Below are 23,164 nucleotides of genomic sequence, written 5' to 3'. Positions count from 1 at the left end.
TGTGCAACATCATTTGGGAAATATTTGATCAGAGGAGGGTGATTAATTCTGGCTTTAACTTTATTTGTTGTGTATTATTTTCATAAACATTAATGCGTTGGACGGTGGAAAATCCAACGATTTTAAATGCATGATTTATTTATATGCATGCATACTGTGACATCTGAGAGCATTGCATGATAAAGTAGCTCCATCTAGTGTGCGTGTGCGGAAAACCCTCATTATGAGCTCAGCCAGGGTTTAAATGAAAGCATCTAAATAAGAATCGGAGTTAATCGGTGCATGAAAAAGCATTGATACAGCTAGTTTGCTCATGACTGTTTACTATATTAAAGAGTGAAGCACAGCACTGTGTTTATTTTCACACGAGCAGCTCCTCATCGGTTAATTTTCAGTGTCCTGGGGCAAATTGTTTCACCTCTCCTCAGTTTTGTTGAATATATGTGTAATATAGTGTCATTTAATGTCTTTTTATTCATTTATTATTTCATATTTGATGGCTCAGTGGCCTCACAGCAAGTAACATGTTCTTCCCACGTTCGCGTTGGGGTTCCTCCGGGTGCTCCGGTTTCCCCCACAGTCCAAACACATGCGCTATAGGGGAACTGATGAGCTAAATTGGCTGTAGTGTGTGTGTGTGAGAGAGTGTGTATGGGTGTTTCCCAGAACTGGGTTGCAACTTGAAGGGCATCCACTATGTAAAACATATGCTGGAATAGTTGATGGTTCATTCCACTGCGGTGACCTCTGATAACTCAGAGACTAAGCCGAAGGAAAATAATTTCTTACATTATTTCTCCCCGCTCCTCTCCTCCTGATGCATGTAAAAAAGCAGCTTCACTTCTCCTGCATTGCAGAGATCCGTGAAGGCAGTCCGTCTTGCTAATTTTGGCTGGGTCAGCAGGAGGCTTGGCAAATATATTGTCCGGAGATTAAATGTTTTTTTTTTTTGTTCTGCTTCCTGAGCCGTCATCTAGTTTTGGTTCCAGGTCACTGGAGCAGATCTCCTGTTCAGACACGGTTTGTTATGAGGATCTAGAGTTCATATCGGCAGGCTGTGGAATAAATCTGGAGAGAGTTTGTCAAGTTTAGCCGGACGTCACGCTGTCCTCTGTCTCGTATTGTTCAGCATCAGTGCACCGGTGTTGTCTGTGGAGCTCCTTTAAAGAAATGCTGCACTTTTCTTTCTCTTTATTTTTTTGGGATATTGGCTTATTTTGAGTTTTACCATCTTTGAATCCATCCTTCAAGACACTAGTGTTCAGCATAAAGTGACATTTAAAGGCTTCACTAGGGTAATTAGGGTAAAGTTATGGTAATTAGGCAAGTCATTGTATAACAGTGGTTTGTTCTGGACACAATCCAAAACTAATATATCTTAAGGGGGCTAATAATATTGACCTTAACATGAATTAAAACAATTAAGAACTGATTTTATTGTAGCTAAAATAAAACAATTAATAATATTCTGTGAAGCTCCTTTAAAGAAATGCTGCACTTTTCTGTCCTTTTTTGGGGGGGACATAGGCTTATTTTACCATTTTTTAATCCATTCAGCAAATCTCTTGGACCAGAACTTTTAGCTTAGCTTAGCATAGATCATTGAATCAGATTAGACCATTAGCATGTCAATCAAAAATGACAAAAGAGTTAACGCAAAACCATAATACTTGTAATATAGGTTTTATGCAAATTAATCTAATTCAGCCTTTAAGCTGAATACTAGTGTCTTGATGAACACCTAGTCAAATATTATGTGCTAAGACCAAATAAATCAGTTACTAGAAATGAGTTATTTAAACTATTATGTTTAGAAATGTTTTGGAAAAATCTAAAAATATATTTAAAAAAATACAGGGGGGCTAATACTTCTGACTTCAACTGTTTATGTATATATGTATGTACAGCGGGGAAAATAAGTATTGAACACATTGTCGTGTTTTTTCCTGGGAATAATATTTCTAAGGGAGCTGTTGACATGGGATTGAAGCAGATTTAGGTAAAAACCCAAACAATACAAACATGAACATATAATAAAACAAAACAAATCTGGAAAAATGAGTTGCAGTATGTGTGATAACACTGAAATCACAGGAGGAGAAAGTCCTGAACTACTCAAATGTATTTAACACTGTACTTTAAAGACGCCTCTCGTGTGAAAAAATGAAGTCACATGCACTTCTCAGGTGCGAGTTTCTCACAGACTTCAACAGAGTGTCAAAATCTTGATGTTTCTGTGCGTCTCGTCTATCAAATCTGACCTTTATTTGGTATTCTCTATTGGATTCGGCTCAGGTGATTGGCTGGGCCATTCCACAGCTTGATTTTCTTTCTCTGAAAGCATCTGAGTGTCCTCGGCTGTGTTTTGGATGATAGTCTTGCTGAAATGTCCACCCTTCATCTTCATCCTCCTGCTAATGTAGATGTTGGACTGAAGCAGCTTATTTACACTGAGGAAGGGCAGAGGAGTGCTGAAGAACTACTGAGAGATTTCAGCTGCTGTCTGGGCTTTCACTGCCCAACTACACCTCCCTTTCTTCATGTGTTCAATACTTTTCCCTGCATCATGTCATTTTATCACACATAACTTCCTTTATAAACTAATTAATATAGTTTTCTTTGTATATATATATGGATTTCTTTGGTTGTTATCAACATCGGGTGAAAAATTCAAGTCAACAGCAGCTTTAGAAAGATGGTTTCTGAAAAAATGGTGACGTGTTCAATACTTATTTCCCCTGCTGTATGGTCAAATCTGGCCATGAAATATACAATTAAAGCTAATATATTTCAACAAATACATATACATATTTTTAATTTTCATTGGTTGAAATATATATATATATATATATATATATATATATATATATATGTAAGAAACTATTTTTGTAATATATGTTGCATATATGACTTAGTTGTGAAATCCATATGTGATTTGCATATAGTCATATACAGTACTGTATACTGTATTTGTGGGGAGAGCCTGAATTGTGAATTAATCAACTTAATCAAAGACAATATATAATCCAGGTTGATTTAAATAGTTTTTATTTCAGTAAATATACCTCACACTTTTTCTTGACCTGTACAGTTTTTTCTGTAGCTCTTTGCGTTTGTGGTTTATTTCTGAGGTCAGATAATAATCACTGACTCGCCATGTTGTGTTTTTCTCTCTCTCTCTCACCGCAGTACACTCTGATGAGCTGAACGACAAATTTTCCGTGGCTTTCTCCATCATTGGCATGTTCTCCTCCCACGCCGTCAGCAACCTAAGCATCTTCTTTTGTGCTGAAATCACTCCTTCGGTTATTAGGTGAGCACACCGCGTAAGCTACTGTGATTGCAGGAATGAAATAAGACGAGTCTTTCTTTAGATCTTCTTAGTGTGCAGTAAGGGAGACAGATACAGTGATGGACAAAATGGTTAGAAGACTTGTGATTTTTATTTGTTACAATACCCATAAAATGAATGGATCATCTACAAAGCCATCATTAAACTCTATTGGCTCGTTTCCACTGATTGGTACAGAACAGTTCGGTTTGCATCGATACGGGACACCTTTATCAGGATTGCGTTTTCACGTGTAGCCTCTGTTAGAGAGTCATTCCATCATTCTGAGTTCATAATAGTCCAAAAGGTAATAATAATAGTTAAACAAAGTGGTTAGTTCATGTTTTCTGAAAAAATAATGTGCTCCTTTTGTCCCGCTTCTCCTTTTTCGCTCACCGGGTTACATAGGCTGAAGCAGGGAAGCGTACCCATGGTGTGTACCTGCTGTTATGAACTGAATCCTAGGAGAACACTTAAGCGTTTCACCCTTAAAGAGAATGCTGTTTGATGCCTAATCTGCTTTTAATAGTTTAAATGAAACTGAACTGAATGATAATAAAGTGATGTCTTCACCATTTCTGCGCTTTGAAATCGCAGAAGCAGCTGGAGGTTTGTAGTACACAGCATGTTGCTGCAGTGCTGATCCTATATTTCCGGGTTTCTTCCCACAGCAGCCTCGCTTTCGTGTTTTAAAATGGCAGCCATGTGAAATAAGCGTATAGTTCACACTGTATGATTGCTACTCACATTAACGAGCACCGATTTTGCCTGTGATTTCAGGCATTTATCTGCGATTTATCAAAACCTGAGTCAAATTCGAGGCTAAAATCATGTATTCGGCATTAGTAAACCTTAAAGGGCCATGAAACCTACTCGTTTCAGCAGGGTGTTTTCACACCTCTACTTTGGAAAAAGTCAGAAAAGTGGGCGTGTCCAGCTCTGTTTAGGGGGGAGTGTCGGAGGAAGAAAAGAGGCATGGTGTGGGAGTGTCTATTTGGGCGCTCTGACTTTCAGAGTCAAAACACACACACACACAGGGGAGAAAGGGACTGTGTTTACATGGACATCTGTAGTCGAATTATTTGCCAAATTATTAAATGGTGGACTTTAACTGCAGTTTGGCTCTTTTATTCAGGGACTTCATTCATGCCCCTCTCGACAAACGAGATATTTGATTCGAGGAACTGCTCTAAGCGTGTATTTTTCATGCAATGTTTGATACCGCACGGCGAATGAGAGAAAAAAAAACTCAGCATTTCCCGGAAACTTAGATGCACTCGACAGGTAGTGTCAGAAAGCCGCGCGTGTTATTCCGGTCACTAAATGCGGTAAAAACCCTACACGAGGTTAAAGTTTGGTTGTGGTGCTAGCATGTTTACACTCGGTGCAATAGTTTGTTCGATACGAAAAAACTGAATAAACAAAGAGCACTGGTCACTCACTTACCAAATCTGTAGAGACAGGACAATCACCAGCAACTAGAGCTGCGTCTTTATGAAGAGGAGACTACAAGCGAATCCGGATCTCAGCGTTTGCAGATGAGAACAGCTCTCAGGTAAACAATAATCCTCTTTAGACACGTAAGTTATTGTTGTCGAGCGTCGCGTACACTGTTAATCCACACGTGACTCCAGCTGAGCTCTCACAGAGAGAAAATGAAAACAAAACTTCACTACAGCAAACTATAAAAGCAACACTTCACGCTTGTTTTGCCAACACAACGTGGCGTCTCTGTCGTATAAACACTGTGACAGTAATGAATATTAATGAAGTTGCACAATAGAGCGCGCTGATTGGTTTAAACCAAGCCTTACTCATGCATTAATGCTTCACACTGTAAGACGTAATAAGACTCACTCTGGCACAGACGTCCAGTCTGCACGCTGGAATACACACTATTATCTCATGACCGTGACGCAGCTTCAAAAATTAGTTTCAAACCGGAAGTACGAATTGGCTTGAAATAATGCAAAAACAACCAAAATACACTTTTTAGTGAAATATAGGTGTCCTAATAGTGTTTATAGCAGTGTGGGACACATATACCACTGTCAACAGCTCAAACACATGTGTCTTGGTGTTTCGTGACCCTTTAATGCAAAAACACTTTCACTACAAGGAATAATTCTTTACGACTAGGAGCCTAAATGCCAAGTCAACCACCTGGATGTACTTTATCCCTAACATAATTCAATGACCTGTCATCCTTTGCCTTGTCAGTGATGCCTTGTTCTTGTGTTTGCTGTGTAGGGGTGGTGGACTAGGCCTGGTGTTGGCCAGTGCTGGTTTTGGCATGCTGACATCCCCAATCATGGAGCTCCATAACCAGAAAGGCTATTTCCTGCATCACATCATTTTCGCCTGCTGCACTCTGATCTGCATCATCTGCATCCTGCTCTTGCCGGAAACCAGAAATCAACCGCTACCGGAAACACTGTCAGATGGAGAAAGCTACACTCGGCAACCGTTACTCCCACCTCGAAAGCCAGGAGAGCAGCGTCTTCTGCTGACCAAATCTGAGAGTCGGGAATACGCAAGAGTTGGAGATACTCCTCTCCACGAAGCGGCGGCCACTGCGGTTTCCACTATGGACTCCACTGCTTCATCTGCCGTCGACATACACATGCTTATAGACGCCCCCATCCAGCAAGAATCGGCTCAGGTGCAACTGCTAAGCATGGAGACTTTGACTTCATCCCAAGGGCAAGATGAACTCAAGCAAAGCGTTGAAGAGCATCCCAAATCTGTTCTAGGCACCATCCCCAACACCTCCACACCACTCGCTGTTAACTCCATCCCCAAATCTAAGCGACCAGAATCTCCACCTGATGACGTCTTGGCTGTTTTGTCTTCTGCAGTTGAGGACGCTTCGTTGATCATCCATCCTGTTCCCACAGGACTTCCTTCGATTCTAGACTCGGTCGTTCCTCCTGCTGCTGTAGGATCTCCATTGGAAGTTGGTAATGAAGTAGACTCTATAGAGTCCAAGCGACCAGAATCTCCACCTGATGACGTCCTAGCTGTTTTGTCTTCTCCAATTGAGGACACTTCGTTGACCATCCATCCGGTTCCTTCTGAACTTCCTTCGATTCTGGACACAGTCATTCCTGCAACATTAGGATCTCCATTGGAAGTAAATAACGAAGAAGACTCTACTGATTCAGTTTCACCCCCTATAGACCTTCCCCTCTGCGCATTGACCCAGTCCAACAACCCATCATCAATTGGACAATCGCCAAATCTTTTAAATGACATCCCTCCCTCTTCCTCAATAGACTCCCACACTCATCCAGTGTCCGAAATCTTACCCCCTTCCCCAACTGAACTCTCAATGCTAGACCCGTCTAGTCAAATGAACGCAGCTCCACCCATAGATTCTGGCACCCCATTGTTACAGTTAGACGCTCCACCTGAGCTGAACTCTATTGAATCTGCTCCACCTTCATTAAGTAATGGTAGTACTAGTCTCCTTGCAGCTCACGCCACAAGCACTGACTCTGACTCTGTTACAGAATCCGGCAACCCGCTCATGGTGAACTCCACCGTTTCCTCACCTATTGACTCAGGTTTACCTTCGGACGTTGATTTACCGAATACTGCCAATGGGGGAACGTCTTCATGACGGAAACATTTTTGGTGCACAGGCATACTTGCTATTCCGACTGCGTGATATCAAAATAAAGGGATTGTACACGCAAGAATTCAATTTCTCTCATTGATTACGCACTCGAATGTCATTCCAAACCTGAGATCTTCATTCATATTTGGATTGAATTGGGTTGAAGATGTTTTCGATCAGGGGTGCCCCTTCCCTGTTCCTAAAAACTGATTGAATGTTTCAGGACCCTTGATGTCTTTGGAGGGTCGGAGAGCTCCAGGATTTCATCTAAAATGTCTTAATTTGCATTTCTAAAGACGAACCCAGATTTTATTGATTTGGATCAGCATGAGGGTGCATAATGAATGATAATTATTGTCATTTTTGTGTGGACTAACCCTTGGGAATTGGGGGGGCTCACGTCAGTCATTATTAGTGGTATTTTTCGTTCCTGCAGCCATGATGCATTATGGCGAAGCAAGGAAAAGCTATAAAAGGATTCGACTGAAAGGGAACAACCATAAACAGGAGCGTCTGTGAACTCAAAGAGCCTTCTTACTTACTGTGGTGCCAGTATCTGCTTCTTTTTTCGGGGGCAGCTAGATCTTAAAAATCATCAACGGTGGCGACTTCCCACTCGCGTTACTCTGGAAGTCTGTGTGATCTAGTGATTAGCTTGCTCAGATCTGCTTGTCTGATTAGTAATTAACAGCTAGATTGGTCAGATGTGATTGTTAATTTTCTCTGAATCCTGTGATCAAGTCTAAAAACGAAAACGACATCTGTGAAGTCCAGCGTCAAAGGGAATCTCTCTCTCTCTCTCTCGAAATAATAAACTGTACATTTTATTCTGGGAATGTTTGCCGATGTGTCTTGATGCCGCTATAAATTAGGTGTCAAATAAACACTTAATTTCTGTATTCATAATGTATGAAAAAAAGAAAAAACACAGAAAACATCGATATTCCTGTGAAGTACTACACAAGTGCTGCTCGAGCTGGTATTTGTGTGGTATGTTTTTTTAAGCTAATCACTAGATTCCTTAAGGAAAAAATGATAGTTTGAGGAATACAGATGATACTCTGTTGTTGTGTAACACTGTCTATGTGACCCACAATACCAACACAGGCTTATTGTGGATACGTACCCCTGTTTATATTTCTGGAGAACGCTAATTATGTAGTCAGAGGTAGATCTGGCTGCAGTTTGTCTTTAAAATGAACTCTACGGGGTGTTATGACAATGCCGACAGCTTCGGTTCCTTTTTGCATTACTAGCTGACCAATTAATTCTGTACAGATGGCTATATCGATGTTACCAGTTTGCGCAGTGGCTCGCCGCGTATATCGGCAGACTTGAGTTGAAGGCGAAAACATGGTTCAAGTCTGGCAAAGAACGGTTCCAGAAACCAGGTAAATAACTAATAAATAAACCACAGGCTCAGAAATGTGGTGAAATCACACAGCGACGACTGCTTTTCTTTTTCTAGATTGCGTTTGAAAACACTATTGGTTGGGTTCAGTGAAGGGGGTGGGGGGGTCAAATGGTTAGTTGACAGCAAGTTGGTCTGGATTGGCTGAGGTGTATACACCAAACACCAGCCGATTGGTGGAGAGGAAACAGTGATGAAGCCAATTCTGATATGGGGATGATTAGGAGGCCATGATGGACAGAGGCCAGTTAATTGCCGTGGTTAAACCCCTTAATTTTTAGAAGGACATCCTGGGATTTTTAACAACCACAGAGAGTCGGGACCTTTAACGTCTCATCTGAAAGACGGCGCTCACTGAGCAGTATAGAGTCTTCATCAATATACTGGGGCGTTAGGACCCACACAGACCACAGGTTGAGCGCCCCCTACTGGCCTCACTTAAACCACTTCCGACAGCAACCTAGCTTTCCCATATGGTCTCCCATTCAGGTATTGACCAGCCGCAGCCCTGCTTAGCTTCAGCGGGCGACCATGTGAGAGTTGCAGAGAGCTAGCTGGTAAATAAACAAACAACAGACTGGAAATGTGGTGGACGGTGGCGTTTCTTTTTCTAGATTGCGTTTGAAAACACTATCGGTTGGGTTCAGGGAAGGGGGTGGGGGCGTCAAACGGTTAGTCGCCAGCAAGTTGGTCTGGATTGGCTGAGGTGTATACACCAAACACCAGCTGATTGGTGGAGAGGAGACAGAGTGATGAAGCCAATTATGATATGGCGATGGTTATGAAGCCATGATGGACAGAGGCCAGTAAGTTTGACCTGCTTAGCTTCAGCGGGCGACCATGTGAGAGTTGAAGAGAGCTAGCTGGTAAAAAAAATAAACAACAGACTGGAAATGTGAAATCATGCAGCACCTTTTCTTTTTCTAGACTGCTTTTGAAAACACTATGGGTTGGGTTTAGGGAAGGGGGTGGATGGGTCAGTCATTCGACAGCAAGCTGGCCTGGTCGGCTGAAGTGTATATTGCGCCCTCTGGTGGATTTACGTGAGAAGAGGAGGCTAAAAGAAATATTTGAGATCATCAAAAAGCGACAGCACCCTTTGGTGGATTTACTAAAACAAAAACTGCGAGTGGACGTACCTCCGGTTTCGTATTTCACTGCCCCCAGAAATGTAGACCTGGGTACATATCCATAATGAGTGTGGGTTGCACCATTCAATGCAACAGGACTTCTTGTGAATGTGAAAACTTTTGTAATTTATGAATTGTGGTACTGATGTACAGTGGTACTGACTGTTTCACTTCAAAAATAGAAACAATTTTAGCTTTTTCTCTATCGATGAGTGTGCGGCCATTGGTATTTCATTACCAAGTCTGTGTGAATGTATAGTGTGGCAATTTATTGTTCATGATGACGACAAAAAGAAAACAAAAAAGCATGTGAACCTCTATAATGAAACTTTGGATGAACGACTTTAAAGTGACGAGAACAAAAGATGAATTAGAGGAATGAGTGCAGCCGTCATCCTTTCATTTGTGGATGAAAGCAATAACAGATTTACTGTCCGCCATCCATGCTTCAAACATTTCAGAATTCTTTTGTTTGTAATATGAAACTACTAATTTTGTAATGTCTAAAGAAAAAAAAAATGTCCCCTAAAATCTGAGATAAAGTGTGTGTATGTGTGTGCTTCAGCAACACTATGAACCAGGCTGAATACTGGAAGAGTATTTCAATATGAAATATGGGAAAATGTGACCACTTACACAAAAAAAGAGGATTTTTCCAGCGATTGTGGGATATTCTTAATCATTCCAGCTGTAATGTTTAGTTTATTTGCAATATCTTCAATAAAAAGAAAAGTATTATTGCCCTGGAGTATTTCAAATGTGTCTGTTACTAAATGATCTGCTTTTTATTTTGTGGATGTTTTCTCAAATGCATTATAGTCTGGTGAGGACATTATCTTGAGTTTCTCTCTCTGTTTATTCATTATATCATGATGTCTGATGACATTCTCAAAAGTGATCTATACACAGAAAGTGAGCAATTAAAGTGTCTAAACAAGTTTGTGATTGTTTCATGTTACATTTGTTTATGAAACAAAACCTATTCTGAGATGTACATAATGAAATGTAAAATAATCAGTGATCATACTAAAGATTATTACATTTAAATGATTACAAAAAAATGTCTTGCTGACCTGCAAAAATTTACTGTAAAATATTCTAAAATGTTTGGATCTGTTGATCTACATTCAGTTTTTATTCTACAATAAGACACTTTTTATTAAATATATTTGGAACACGCAAATAAATAAATAAATAAATAAATTTATATAAATATATATATATATATATATATATATATATATATATATATATATATATATATACACACACACACACACATATACACACATATACACACACATATATATATATGTTACATTAATATATATATACATTAATTTATATATTATTTCATATTAATTTGTTTATAATTTACTTTTGAACCTGGTTTCTATTTTGTGCTAGAAAAGCATGCAAATTAGTTTTTTTTTTTACAGATTAAACGTCTCATTTGAATATTTAAACAATTTAATAAACAATACTTTTTTTTCTTTTTACGTTTTTAATGTTAATTAATAAACTGAGTATGGTGAATAAATATTAGTCTATTCTCTTCACACTACCTGTGTCTTTTGCTTTAAGCAGATGAAATGTAGTTACTATCACCGACTAATATTCATGTTCGCAACACATAATCCTTCATATTTCTCTTTATTTCTGGCTCTGAGTGTCTGAAGATTCAGTTTTAAAGTCTCGCCGCCCTCTGCAGGAAACATTTGGGAGTAAAAGTTACGCACATTCGCATCCTGCGCAAAAACCAAACATCAAAAACCAGGATTACAACACGTTTATGAATCTAATAACTCAATATAATGTGACGGCGGCGCGCGCTTTACAGCCGCTCTCTCGTTGAATCAGCATTAGTGACGGAGATGCTGCAGCGCACACACACACACACACACAAACTCTCTCTCTCCACTGCATCACCGCGGCGCATCCTGATTGGCTGACGGAGGTTTTCTGACGGAGCAGCAGATCCGCATCCACCGCAGAAACACACCGCACATCCACACACACACTCTTTCACTCACACACACACACCGCCGACAGACAGACAACATGAGGGAGATCGTGCACATCCAGGCCGGACAGTGCGGCAACCAGATTGGTGCCAAGGTGAGATTTTACACATTTGTTATAGTGTTTAGTAAGCGAGAAAACAGCAAAATCCACTTCTAATGTAGAATAATTAAAGTAAGAGTGTAGTGACTTTGCTGTAAGATGCAGGGCAAGCATGAAGGTGAGTGTGTTTTGTGTGTGTGTGTGTGAGAGAGAGAGAGAGAGAGAGAGAGATTGGGTGTGGTGAAGGTCTGCAGTGCCTCATTCAGAAGACAAAAATGATGGATGAGTTTAACAATTTGTAAATAAATGAAGATCTTGTTGACAAATATGCAAATGTCTTAGAAGAAACTACTCAAATTTGCATAGTTAAGTGTAACACTGCAAGCAAGTATAAAAAAATGCTTATTCATGCATGCTAATTTTTAGATTTTGGGCCTTTTGGCTTTTCCTAAAAGGTTTTCTCAGATGTATAAAATGTTATGCATCTGAAAGCGGAATTTTTATAATGTGTTTGCAAAATATTTGATAATCAATAAATATATGTGATATCCCCTGGCTGGTGGTAAATAGATGTTTATAATATGCCTTTAAGATGTTTAAAGTTTTAATATCTCCTCACTGATGTTATATAGATGTTTATAATATGCCTTTAAGATGTTTAAAGTTTTAATATCTCCTCACTGATGTTATATAGATGTTTATAATATGTCTTTCAGATGTTTAAAGTTTTAATATCTCCTCACTGATGTTATATAGATGTTTATAATATGTCTTTCAGATGTTTAAAGTTTTAATATCTCCTGACTGATGTCAAATAGACGTTTTTTAATGTCTTTTAGATGTTTAAAGTTTTAATATCTCCTCCCTGACGTTAAATATATATCTATAATACATCTTTTAGATGTCTAAAGTTTTAATATTTCCTAACTGATGTTATATAGATGTTTATAATATGCCTTTAAGATGTTTAAAGTTTTATTATCTTCTAACTGATGTTATATAGATGTTTATAATATGTCTTTTAGATGTTTGAAGTTTTAATATCTCCTCACTGATGTAATATAGATGTTTATAATATGCCTTTAAGATGTTTAAAGTTTTAATATCTCCTAACTGATGTTATATAGATGTTTATATGTCTTTTAGATGTTTAAAGTTTTAATATCTCCTGACTGATGTCAAATAGACGTTTTTTAATGTCTTTTAGATGTTTAAAGATTTAATATCTCCTGACTGACGTTAAATAGATATTTATAATACATCTTTTAGATGTTTAAAGTTTTAATATTTCCTAACTGATGTTATATAGATGTTTATAATATGTCTTTTAGATGTTTGAAGTTTTAATATCTCCTCACTGATGTAATATAGATGTTTATAATATGCCTTTAAGATGTTTAAAGTTTTATTATCTCCTAACTGATGTTATATAGATGTTTATATGTCTTTTAGATGTTTAAAGTTTTAATATGTCCTGACTGATGTCAAATAGACGTTTTTTAATGGCTTTTAGATGTTTAAAGTTTTAATATCTCCTGACTGACGTTAAATAGATATTAAAACTTTAAACATTTTAAAGATGTACTTTAAATATCTCCAGACTTTTGTCAAAAAGATGTTTATAATAGTCTTTAGGATGTTTGAAGTTAGTATCTTCTGACCGATGTTAAATAGATGTTTATAATACGTCTTTAAAATGTCTAAAGTTAATATCTTCTGACTGATGGTAAACAGATGTTTATAATACGTGTTTAATATATTAACAGTTTTAATATATACTGACTTATGTCAGATAGATGTTCATTATTTGTCTTTAGGATATTTAAAGTTTTAATATCTCCTGACTGATGTCAAATATACGTGTTTTAATGTCTTTAGGATGTTTAAAGTTATTATCTCCCAACTGATGTTAAATAGATGTTTTTATGTGCTTAAGATATTAACAGTTTTAATATCTCCTGCCTAATGTCAAATAGATGTTTATAATACGTCTTTAAGATGTTTAAAGTTTCAAATGATCATTAAAAATACATTTGAAAGACGTTTTAAAGATGTTTTCCAGACCAAACACTTTTTAAAGTGCATCTTTAAATACATCTTAAATACATCTGGGACTTCACACCTCCTGTATCTATATACTCAACTCTTAAAATTAAAATTTATTTTAAATAGATAGTTCATGCTGAGATTTAAAAAAAACAAACATAGATTTACGCTTAAGTGATTCCAAGACTTAATGAATTTCATTCTAGAGTTTATTTCTATTATTTTGAAAGAAAGCTGAACAGTTAACCTCCACAGAAAAAACAAGTACCATGGAAGTCATGGGTTACCGGTTTTCAGCATTTTTCAAAGTATCTTCTTTTGTGTTTAATGGAAGAAAGAAGCTTTTTGAAATGAGTAAAGAATGACAGAATTTTCACTTTTGGGGTGAACTATCCCTTTAAGATTTGACAGTGTTGATTCTGGGATGTCTAATCAGCTAAAATAGCATCAATAAAGCATTTGTTAGCATTAAAGCTCTCCTGCGTTTCAGTTTTGGGAGGTGATCAGTGACGAGCACGGGATCGACCCCACCGGCAGTTATCAAGGAGACAGTGAACTGCAGCTGGAGAGGATCAATGTGTATTACAATGAAGCATCTGGTAAGAAATTAACATTTAGTCTTATTATTTGTTTCATGGTAGCTAGAGTCCAATCTGTCTGTGTTCATTAAGTATTAATACGCTGTGTGGTGCAGACTGTCATGTCTCCAGCCCTGCTCCTCTGAGAAAACGTCAATATCTGACCTCCATTTTGCAGATTGGTCACCAGATGTAATTACTAGCCACTTTGTCTAGTGTGTAACAGATCACAGTATTTACTTCCATTTCTGTGCTTCTAATTCAAGTGTGTTATATTAAATGTGACCTATTAGGGAGGAATCACTTTATAAGGGGTTTATACACAATTGTGTGGTGACAGTCTGTGAATATAAGCAGCTTCTAATGATATACAATGTGTTAATTCAATTGTTTATAATCAGACTTGATGAGAACAGTCTGCAGAAACACTTTGATTGACATTCTCCCTTCGTATGATGTCATCAGTGAGGGGAAAGCCCCGCCCACTAGTGATTATATCACTCTTTACTCTTGTTTTTTAATCTGCCACTATGCTGACACACATGCATTTGTAGCTCCGCCCTTTTTTTGAAAAGGGCGATCTCATTTACATTTAAAGCAGCAGTCGCCAAAACGCCACAATTAGATTCAAAGCCCATAAGAGATGCAGTTTCGAAGATGTATAAAACATTAGCGCCTTTCACACAGTGCAACCGGTAAATATACAGACAATTTCCAGAACAACTTAAACAGTAAAATCAAAAAAAGCGCTGTTCACACAGACGAGGACGTTACGGATTTTTTCTGGAAAAGACCGTTCACACATCCATTCCAAAATACCGGTAAATTCTGGCATCATTAACCAGATATGTGCTTGTATCTGTAAACATTTGACAACATTACAAACTCTGTGCATGGATCAGTATTGCGAACAACTTCAATGTAAACATATAGAGAGAAACACTTTCGCGTGTCGAGATGTACTTGGTTTGTGTGTGCACGCGTCAGAACTTGAAGGTAAACAAACAACGGCTTATCATAAGCATCTCATCGATATTTATTGACACGGTTGGCATTAGGAAGGAACATATACACCTGATCTGAGTAACATCCAGCAGCTAAATGTGTCTGGAAAAATTTTCAAAGGCTTTTATTTTCAAAAACCGCACGTTAGACGTGCACACGCTCTTTTTCCTAATAGTATCTGGTGCAGCCTTTATGATGCAAGCTGAGACTGCATCACACAGCGATGCAATGTCAGACACAATGCACTCAAATGGAGCGAGTGATGTCACTGTGATGGGTGGGGTTAGGTGTGCATATTAAAAAGCATTGGATGCAGCTCAAATTGCACTGCACCAGGTCTGCATCCAGACCCCAAATCTCCTTTTTCCAGCAATCTTCCTTCTGCGTTCACACAGCGCAGCATTCCGGCAAATTACCGCTAATGTTACAACTTCGGAAGATACACAGCAAATTTCTGGAGTTGAAAATTTAAGAGTTAGGCAAAAAAGTGTGAAAGAGTGACATTTTTGGAGTTAAATTTTTAGAAAGTTTGGTTTTACACAACCCTGCCGAGCAGCACAAAAGAACTGGAGTAATGTTCTTCGTTGTTTGAGCATCGTTATACAATTCTAAAAGCTTTTTCAAAATGTTGTATATTTTGTGACAGAAATGCGTTTTGCTGTAGGTGTTTTGTTTTGTACTGTGACTTGCTGTTAGATTTAATGCTATCGTGACAATTAATTTCAAAGCGTGTCCATTGATGGAATTTCTAAATCTAATGTGTGGATTGCATAATTAAAAGCAGTAAGTAAAAAGTATTGCATCAGTTAATTATTTTCATATATATATATATATATATATATATTGCTTGAAGTACATTTTAACTCTAAGAAGTGTAAAATTTTTACATTGGTAAGCAGTTCCTATTATACCCAGATGTAAAATTACTCTCTGCAGGATTACAATTTTAACTCCAGAAAGTGTTAAAGTTTAACTCCAAAAGCAGAGTGATTTTAACTCTGAAGGGGAGTAAATTTGATGGTCACGCATGTACACTCAGATCGAGTTGATTTTAACTCTAAAGGAGTTTATTACAAAGACCAGAATTTAGCCAGAACAAATCTGCCGTTTTTTTCAAAAAGGGCCAGTTCACACATACAGACCTATCTGGAAAATTGCCGGGAATTTCCCGGAAATGTCTGTATGTGTGAAAGGGGCTCATATCTGTGAGGTATTTTGAGCTGAAACTTCTAGGGACGTCAGAGACTTATTTTGCAGCCTGTAAAAAGCGGCATAATAATAGGAAAAGTTCACCCAAAATTGAACAAGACTCTGATTTCAAACTGAATGCCAAACAAACATTAAAGAGCAGGTCATATGGCATTTTAAAGTGTCCTAATATTGAGCTGGAGTCTCCTCAAACAGGTTGTAAACATTGTAATTTAATGCATTTAATTTTAGTATCATTTTGCAGTGACTTTAATAGACTTCACTAAAAAGAAAAGTGAGGCTTAAAGGGATAGTTCATCCCAAAATGTATATTATAGCATCATTTATGCTCTCTCAAATGGTTTTAATCATTAAATCTGATAAACACAGAAGAAGATAGTTTGAAGAATGCTGGTAGCTGGTACATTTGACATACAATGACGTCAAAATTCTGTCAATTTTACTTTTCTTTTCCCAACTGGTGTTGAACAGATTCAGGAATTCTTCACAGTATTTCCTATAATATTTTTTCTTCTGTATAAAGTCTTATTTGTTTTATTTCGGCTAAAATAAAAGCAGCTCTTAATTGTTTTAAAGCCATTTTAAGGTCAATATTATTAGCCCCCTTAAGCAATATTAATTTTGGATTGTGTCCAGAACAAACCACTGTTATACAATGACTTGCCTAATTACACTAACTTTACCCTAATTACCCTAGTTAAGCCTTTACATGTCACTTCAACCTGTATACTAGTGTCTTGAAGAATATCTAGTCTAATATTATGTGCTGTCATCATGGCAAAGAGAAAATAAATCAGTGATTAGAAATGAGTTATTAAAACTATTATGTTTACTATGGAAGTCAATGAGTGCAGCTACAAGCATTTTTCTAAGTATCTTCTTTTGTGTTCAGCAGCAGAGGTTTTAAACAAGCAAGCAAATGATGACACTAATTTTTTAGTGAACTACCCCTTTAATAGAACAGATCATCGATATACAGGCAGGCCGTGTGTCTTCATTGTTCCGGAGAGAGCAGGTCGTGTGTAGCTGCTGTTGTTCTCTCTGGATGTGAAGATGGATGACGTGGCACTTACTCAGCATTTACTGTGCAGTCATGGATTTAAAGTGGTACATCTCCTTTTTTTCCTGGATGTTTATAACAAGTGTTTTGTCTTTGACAGGAAATAAATTCGTCCCTCGTGCCATCCTGGTGGACCTGGAGCCTGGCACCATGGACTCGGTTCGCTCCGGCCCGTTCGGACAAATCTTCAGACCTGATAATTTTGTGTTTGGTATGTTCATGAATCCGACACACAACAACAGATTCAAGGTGTCAAGGAATTAAAAAGAAGTTTATTTAATCACCCTTTACTCATGGACATTGGTCCCTCATTCAGGACAGGGGTATCAGTCATTTAGGGCAGGGGTATTAGACATTTTGGGGAGAGGCTATTAGTCATTTAGGGTGGGGCTATCTGTCATTTGTGGAGGGGCTATTAGTCATTGAGGGTGGGGCTATCTGTCATTTGTGGAGGGGCTATTAGTCATTGAGGGTGGGGCTCTTTGTCATTTGGGGAGGGGCTATTAGTCATTTAGGGTGGGGCTATCTGTCATTTGTGGAGGGGCTATTAGTCATTGAGGGTGGGGCTCTTTGTCATTTGGGGAGGGGCTATTGGTCATTTAGGGTGGGGCTATCTGTCATTTGTGGAGGGGCTATTAGTCATTGAGGGTGGGGCTCTTTGTCATTTGGGGAGGGGCTATTGGTCATTTAGGGTGGGGCTATCTGTCATTTGTGGAGGGGCTATTAGTCATTGAGGGTGGGGCTCTCTGTCATTTGGGGAGGGGCTATTAGTCATTTAGGGTGGGGCTATCTGTCATTTGTGGAGGGGCTATTAGTCATTGAGGGTGGGGCTCTTTGTCATTTGGGGAGGGGCTATTGGTCATTTAGGGTGGGGCTATCTGTCATTTGTGGAGGGGCTATTAGTCATTGAGGGTGGGGCTCTCTGTCATTTGGGGAGGGGCTATTAGTCATTTAGGGTGGGGCTATCTGTCATTTGTGGAGGGGCTATTAGTCATTGAGGGTGGGGCTCTTTGTCATTTGGGGAGGGGCTATTGGTCATTTAGGGTGGGGCTATCTGTCATTTGTGGAGGGGCTATTAGTCATTGAGGGTGGGGCTCTCTGTCATTTGGGGAGGGGCTATTAGTCATTTAGGGTGAGGCTATCTGTCATTTGTGGAGGGGCTATTAGTCATTGAGGGTGGGGCTCTGTCATTTGGGGAGGGGCTATTGGTCATTTAGGGTGGGGCTATCTGTCATTGAGGGTGGGGCTCTCTGTCATTTGGGGAGGGGCTATTAGTCATTGAGGGTGGGGCTATCTGTCATTTGGGGAGGGGCTGTTAGTCATTTAGGGTGGGGCTATCTGTCATTTGTGGAGGGGCTATTAGTCATTGAGGGTGGGGCTCTTTGTCATTTGGGGAGGGGCTATTGGTCATTTAGGGTGGGGCTATCTGTCATTTGGGGAGGGGCTATTGGTCATTTAAGGTGGGGCTATCTGTCATTTGGGGAGGGGGTATTGCTCATTTAGGGTGGGGCTATCTGTCATTCGGGGATGGGGCTATTTGTCATTTGGGAAGGGTTTATTTGTCATTTAAGGAGAGGCTACTGGTAATTTAGGGAGGGGCTATCAGTCATGGTAATTTAGGGAGGGGGCTATCAGTCCTTTAGGGAGGGTCTATCGGTCATTTAGGGAAGGGCTATCAGTCATTTAGGGCGAGAGTATCAAACATTTAGAGAGGGGCTATCAGTCATTGGGGAGGCTACTAGTCAATTAGAGAGGGGGTATTAGTCCTTTAGGCAGGGGCTATCAGTCATTTAGGGTTTTAGTCAAGTCATTTGTGGAGAGGCTACTGGGGGTAGGGGGGTTGCGGCAATCGGTCATTTAGGGAGGGGCTATGGGTGATTCGTCTATCGGTCATTTGGGGAGGGGCAATTGATCATTAAGTGTGTGTGTGTGGGGGGGGGGGGTATCCTTTAGGCAAGGGCTATCAGTCATTTAGGGAGGGATTTTCAGTCATGTCATTTGGGCAGAGGCTATCAGACATTTAGGGAGGGGCTATCAGTCATTTAGGGAGGGGTTATTGTGTATTTAGGGAGGGGCAATAAATATTGAAACTGGTTTGAAACTTGAAACCGGTCATCATCCATATCATATCATTCTATCCCATCAGTCAGTAGGAATGTTTCCATCATAAGATGCTAATTAAGTTTATGCGCAAAACTGGAATAATGCATAAAACATTTGTGAACACAGCAGTGTTTCCATCCAATGAGTCCAAGAAAACAAAAATAGTCACTCCATGATAAACTGATGCCGAATATCAAAAGAAAAATGGAAGTTCCTGCATTAGGAGAAGGCCTTTTTTGTATATAATAACTCAATTGCATCTTAGAACAGGCAGACGCGTCATATCAAAGTCGTATTATTTTAGTATAATCTCCACTCGCATATAACATTTAAACATGTTGGGACCACATCATCCACTCAAACACACCTGATACTTCCCACTATTTTGGCTATCACATGATCTGTTGAGGCAAAATCACAAGACTTGTGTGATCCGCAAGCTGGAATTTGTGTTTCCATCATAGCTGAAGCAGATTTTTTAAGATAAGAAGTTCATACTGATTTTTTATATGCTTTCAATGTATGCACATCTTGGCATTTTAATGTGATATTCCAAAATGCGCATAAAAACAGGTGGATGGAAACGCCGCTAGTGCTGTATGTTTTAAACCAAGCTGTCACTAAACTGGGACACATTGCCTTTTTTTTTAGGTCAGAGCGGAGCTGGAAACAACTGGGCTAAAGGCCACTACACAGAGGGCGCAGAGCTAGTGGACTCAGTCCTGGATGTAGTAAGGAAAGAGTCCGAAAACTGCGACTGTCTGCAGGGCTTCCAGCTCACACACTCTCTCGGCGGAGGCACTGGATCCGGTATGGGAACACTGCTAATCAGCAAAATCCGTGAAGAGTATCCCGACCGCATCATGAACACCTTCAGCGTCATGCCTTCCCCAAAAGTGTCCGACACTGTAGTAGAGCCCTACAACGCTACGCTCTCAGTGCACCAGCTAGTGGAAAACACAGACGAGACCTTCAGCATTGATAACGAAGCGCTCTACGATATTTGCTTTCGCACACTTAAACTCACCACGCCAACTTACGGTGATCTGAACCATCTGGTTTCCGCGACTATGAGTGGAGTGACCACATGTCTGCGCTTCCCAGGTCAACTAAACGCAGATCTCCGCAAGCTAGCAGTCAACATGGTGCCCTTCCCTCGTCTTCACTTCTTCATGCCGGGATTTGCACCGCTAACAAGTCGCGGCAGCCAGCAATACCGTGCGCTATCTGTTCCAGAGCTAACACAACAGATGTTCGATGCTAAAAACATGATGGCCGCCTGTGATCCGCGCCATGGGCGCTACCTGACAGTGGCCGCCATCTTCCGTGGCCGCATGTCTATGAAAGAAGTGGACGAGCAGATGCTCAGCGTCCAGAACAAGAACAGCAGCTATTTTGTAGAGTGGATCCCGAATAACGTCAAGACCGCAGTCTGCGACATCCCTCCGCGTGGCTTGAAAATGTCCGCAACGTTCATCGGCAACAGCACAGCCATCCAGGAGCTCTTCCGTAGGATTTCCGAGCAGTTCACGGCTATGTTCAGACGCAAGGCTTTCCTGCACTGGTACACTGGCGAGGGGATGGACGAGATGGAGTTCACCGAGGCGGAAAGCAATATGAATGATCTGGTCTCCGAGTATCAGCAGTACCAAGACGCAACCGCTGATGAAATGGGCGAATACGAGGAAGACGATCTTGAAGATGAGGAAGACGTCCGCCATTAGGAGAGCTCAGTGATCTGCTGATAAGCCATGTAGTTTTCATTGCTTCTAGAATGATCTGAGTTGCCATAGCAATGCAAACAGTGCTGCTTCATCATAGTTCAAAAGGTGCTACTGTGTTAATCGATTTTAAGGAAAGATGCAATCTTGTGGAACAAACAAGGTACACTTATGATATGTTTTGTAACATATGCTTCACACTGCAGATGCCATGTAAAATAAAAAAGATCTCACTAATAGAAATGACTCCGTCTCCTGTCAAAAGTTGCTCAAACGTACAGATATATTTGTATATTCACATGTACATCAGTATCCACAGCCTCTGCTCAACACTATGTTGATGCACCTTTGGCAGCGATTACAGCCTCAAGTCTTCTTGAATATGATGCCACAAGCTTGGCACAGCTGTCTTTGGGAATTTTGGCCCGTTCCTCTTTGCAGTGCCTCTCCAGCACTATCAGGTTAGATGGGAAGCAACGGTGTACTGCCATTTTCAGATCTCTCCAGAGATGTTCAATAGGATTTAGGTCTGGGCTCTGGCTGGGCCACTCACAGACATTCACCGAGTCATTGTGAAGCCACTCCATTGATATTTTGGTGGTGTGCTTTGGGTCAAAAGCTGGAAGATGACCCCAGTCTGAGGTCGAGAGCACTCTGCAGCAGGTCTTCATTCGGGATGTCTCTGTACATTGCTGCATTCATCTTTCCCTCTATCCTGACTAGTCTTCCAGTTCCTGCTGCTGAAACACATCCCCACAGCATGATGCCAACACCACCATGCTTCACTGTAGGGATGCTGTTAGCCTGATAATGAGTGCTGCCTGGTTTTCTCCAAACGTAACGCCTGGCGTTCACTCCAATGAGTTCAGTTTGAGTCTCATCAGGGCAGAGTTTAGTTTCTGATGGTCTGAGAGTCCTTCAGATGCCTTTTGACAAATTCCAGGTGGGGAGTGTCTTCCATCTGGCCGGTCTACCATACAGGCCTGACTGGTGGATTGCGGCACAGATGGTTATCCTTCTGCAAGGTTCTCCTCTCTCCACAGATGAATGCTGGAGCTCAGACAGAGTGACCATCAGGTTATTGATCACCTCTCTGACTAAGTCCCTTCTCCCCCGATCACTCAGCTTAGTGATAACAAGTATTTTAATATAACGTTTTTAAAACTAGGATGATGGTTCAATATGAATAGAACAGATCCAAGAACTGTCCACCCCAGTCAAAACAGTCGAAGTTTAGCTGGTCTCATGCTGTCATTAGCCAAAATATCTTGACAAACCACACATAAAGGTCGAGGTTCATCAGCTGGTCCTGTCCACGTAAATCCTAAACTCAAATACTGATCATCATATCGTCGTCTTTTGGGTTTAAGCCCTGAACTTGAAGGCTTTGAATCAGGGGGGGGTCTCAGAAACCGATCCATTGTATTAGCAGGCATATACCAGTATTGGCGGGCTTGCCAAACAGAAGCGAATTCACAGCTATGGCCTTCTGGGTAAAAAAGGTTTTCTTATTTTTGACGTAGTATTTTTTTTTAGCTTTGTTTAATTAAAAGGTGTAAATATAATAAAAATACGTATAATAATTAAACTTAATAATTATATTTTTATTATATAATATTTTTTCCCGCGCCTCCCCTGACATGCTCTGGCGCCCCCCAGGGGAGGCGCGCCTCACACTTTGAAAACCCCTGGTTTGGAGCAAAGGCTGTGAATACCGATGTACATCTCATTTTTCAGCTTTATTATTTTTAATAAATTTACAACAATTTCAGAAAATCTTTTTTCACATTGTCATTATGGGGGATTGTGTGTAGAATGTTGAGGAAATAAATGAATTTAATCCATTATGGAATAAGGCTTTAACAAACAAATGTGGAAAAAGTGCTA

The 23,164-nt window shown here is 39.8% G+C and overlaps 2 protein-coding genes and 1 long non-coding RNA gene across 3 annotated transcripts in view; 2 read left to right on the top strand and 1 right to left on the bottom strand.

The window, feature by feature from the left end:
* Positions 1-8,438, top strand: part of slc22a23a (solute carrier family 22 member 23a) — a 72,193-nt gene extending 63,755 nt beyond the window's left edge. The window contains 2 exon segments of the mRNA NM_001351708.1: positions 3,190-3,313; positions 5,582-8,438. Coding sequence (NP_001338637.1) covers positions 3,190-3,313; positions 5,582-6,953 — 1,496 coding nt within the window. The 3' untranslated portion in view covers positions 6,954-8,438.
* Positions 8,439-11,514: 3,076 nt separating this feature from the next.
* LOC147846183 (uncharacterized) lies at positions 11,515-14,658 on the bottom strand. Its single transcript, XR_015478107.1, has 2 exons — positions 12,484-14,658; positions 11,515-12,420 (listed from the first exon to the last, which is right to left on the bottom strand). It is a non-coding gene; the product is annotated as an uncharacterized LOC147846183 (long non-coding RNA).
* On the top strand, positions 11,542-21,516 carry tubb2 (tubulin, beta 2A class IIa). The gene is given in 4 exon segments (NM_001024422.1): positions 11,542-11,609; positions 14,092-14,200; positions 17,554-17,664; positions 20,208-21,516. Coding segments are annotated over 4 exon segments (1,350 nt in total). The 5' UTR covers positions 11,542-11,552; the 3' UTR covers positions 21,281-21,516.
* Positions 21,517-23,164: the final 1,648 nt, after the last annotated feature.

This window comes from Danio rerio, chromosome 2 (genome assembly GCF_052040795.2).
Source record: "Danio rerio strain M-AB ecotype USA chromosome 2, GRCz13ab, whole genome shotgun sequence".
Lineage (NCBI taxonomy): Eukaryota > Metazoa > Chordata > Actinopteri > Cypriniformes > Danionidae > Danio > Danio rerio.
The sequence above is the reverse complement of the archived record's forward strand: the minus strand, read 5'-3'. Positions and strand labels throughout refer to the sequence as shown.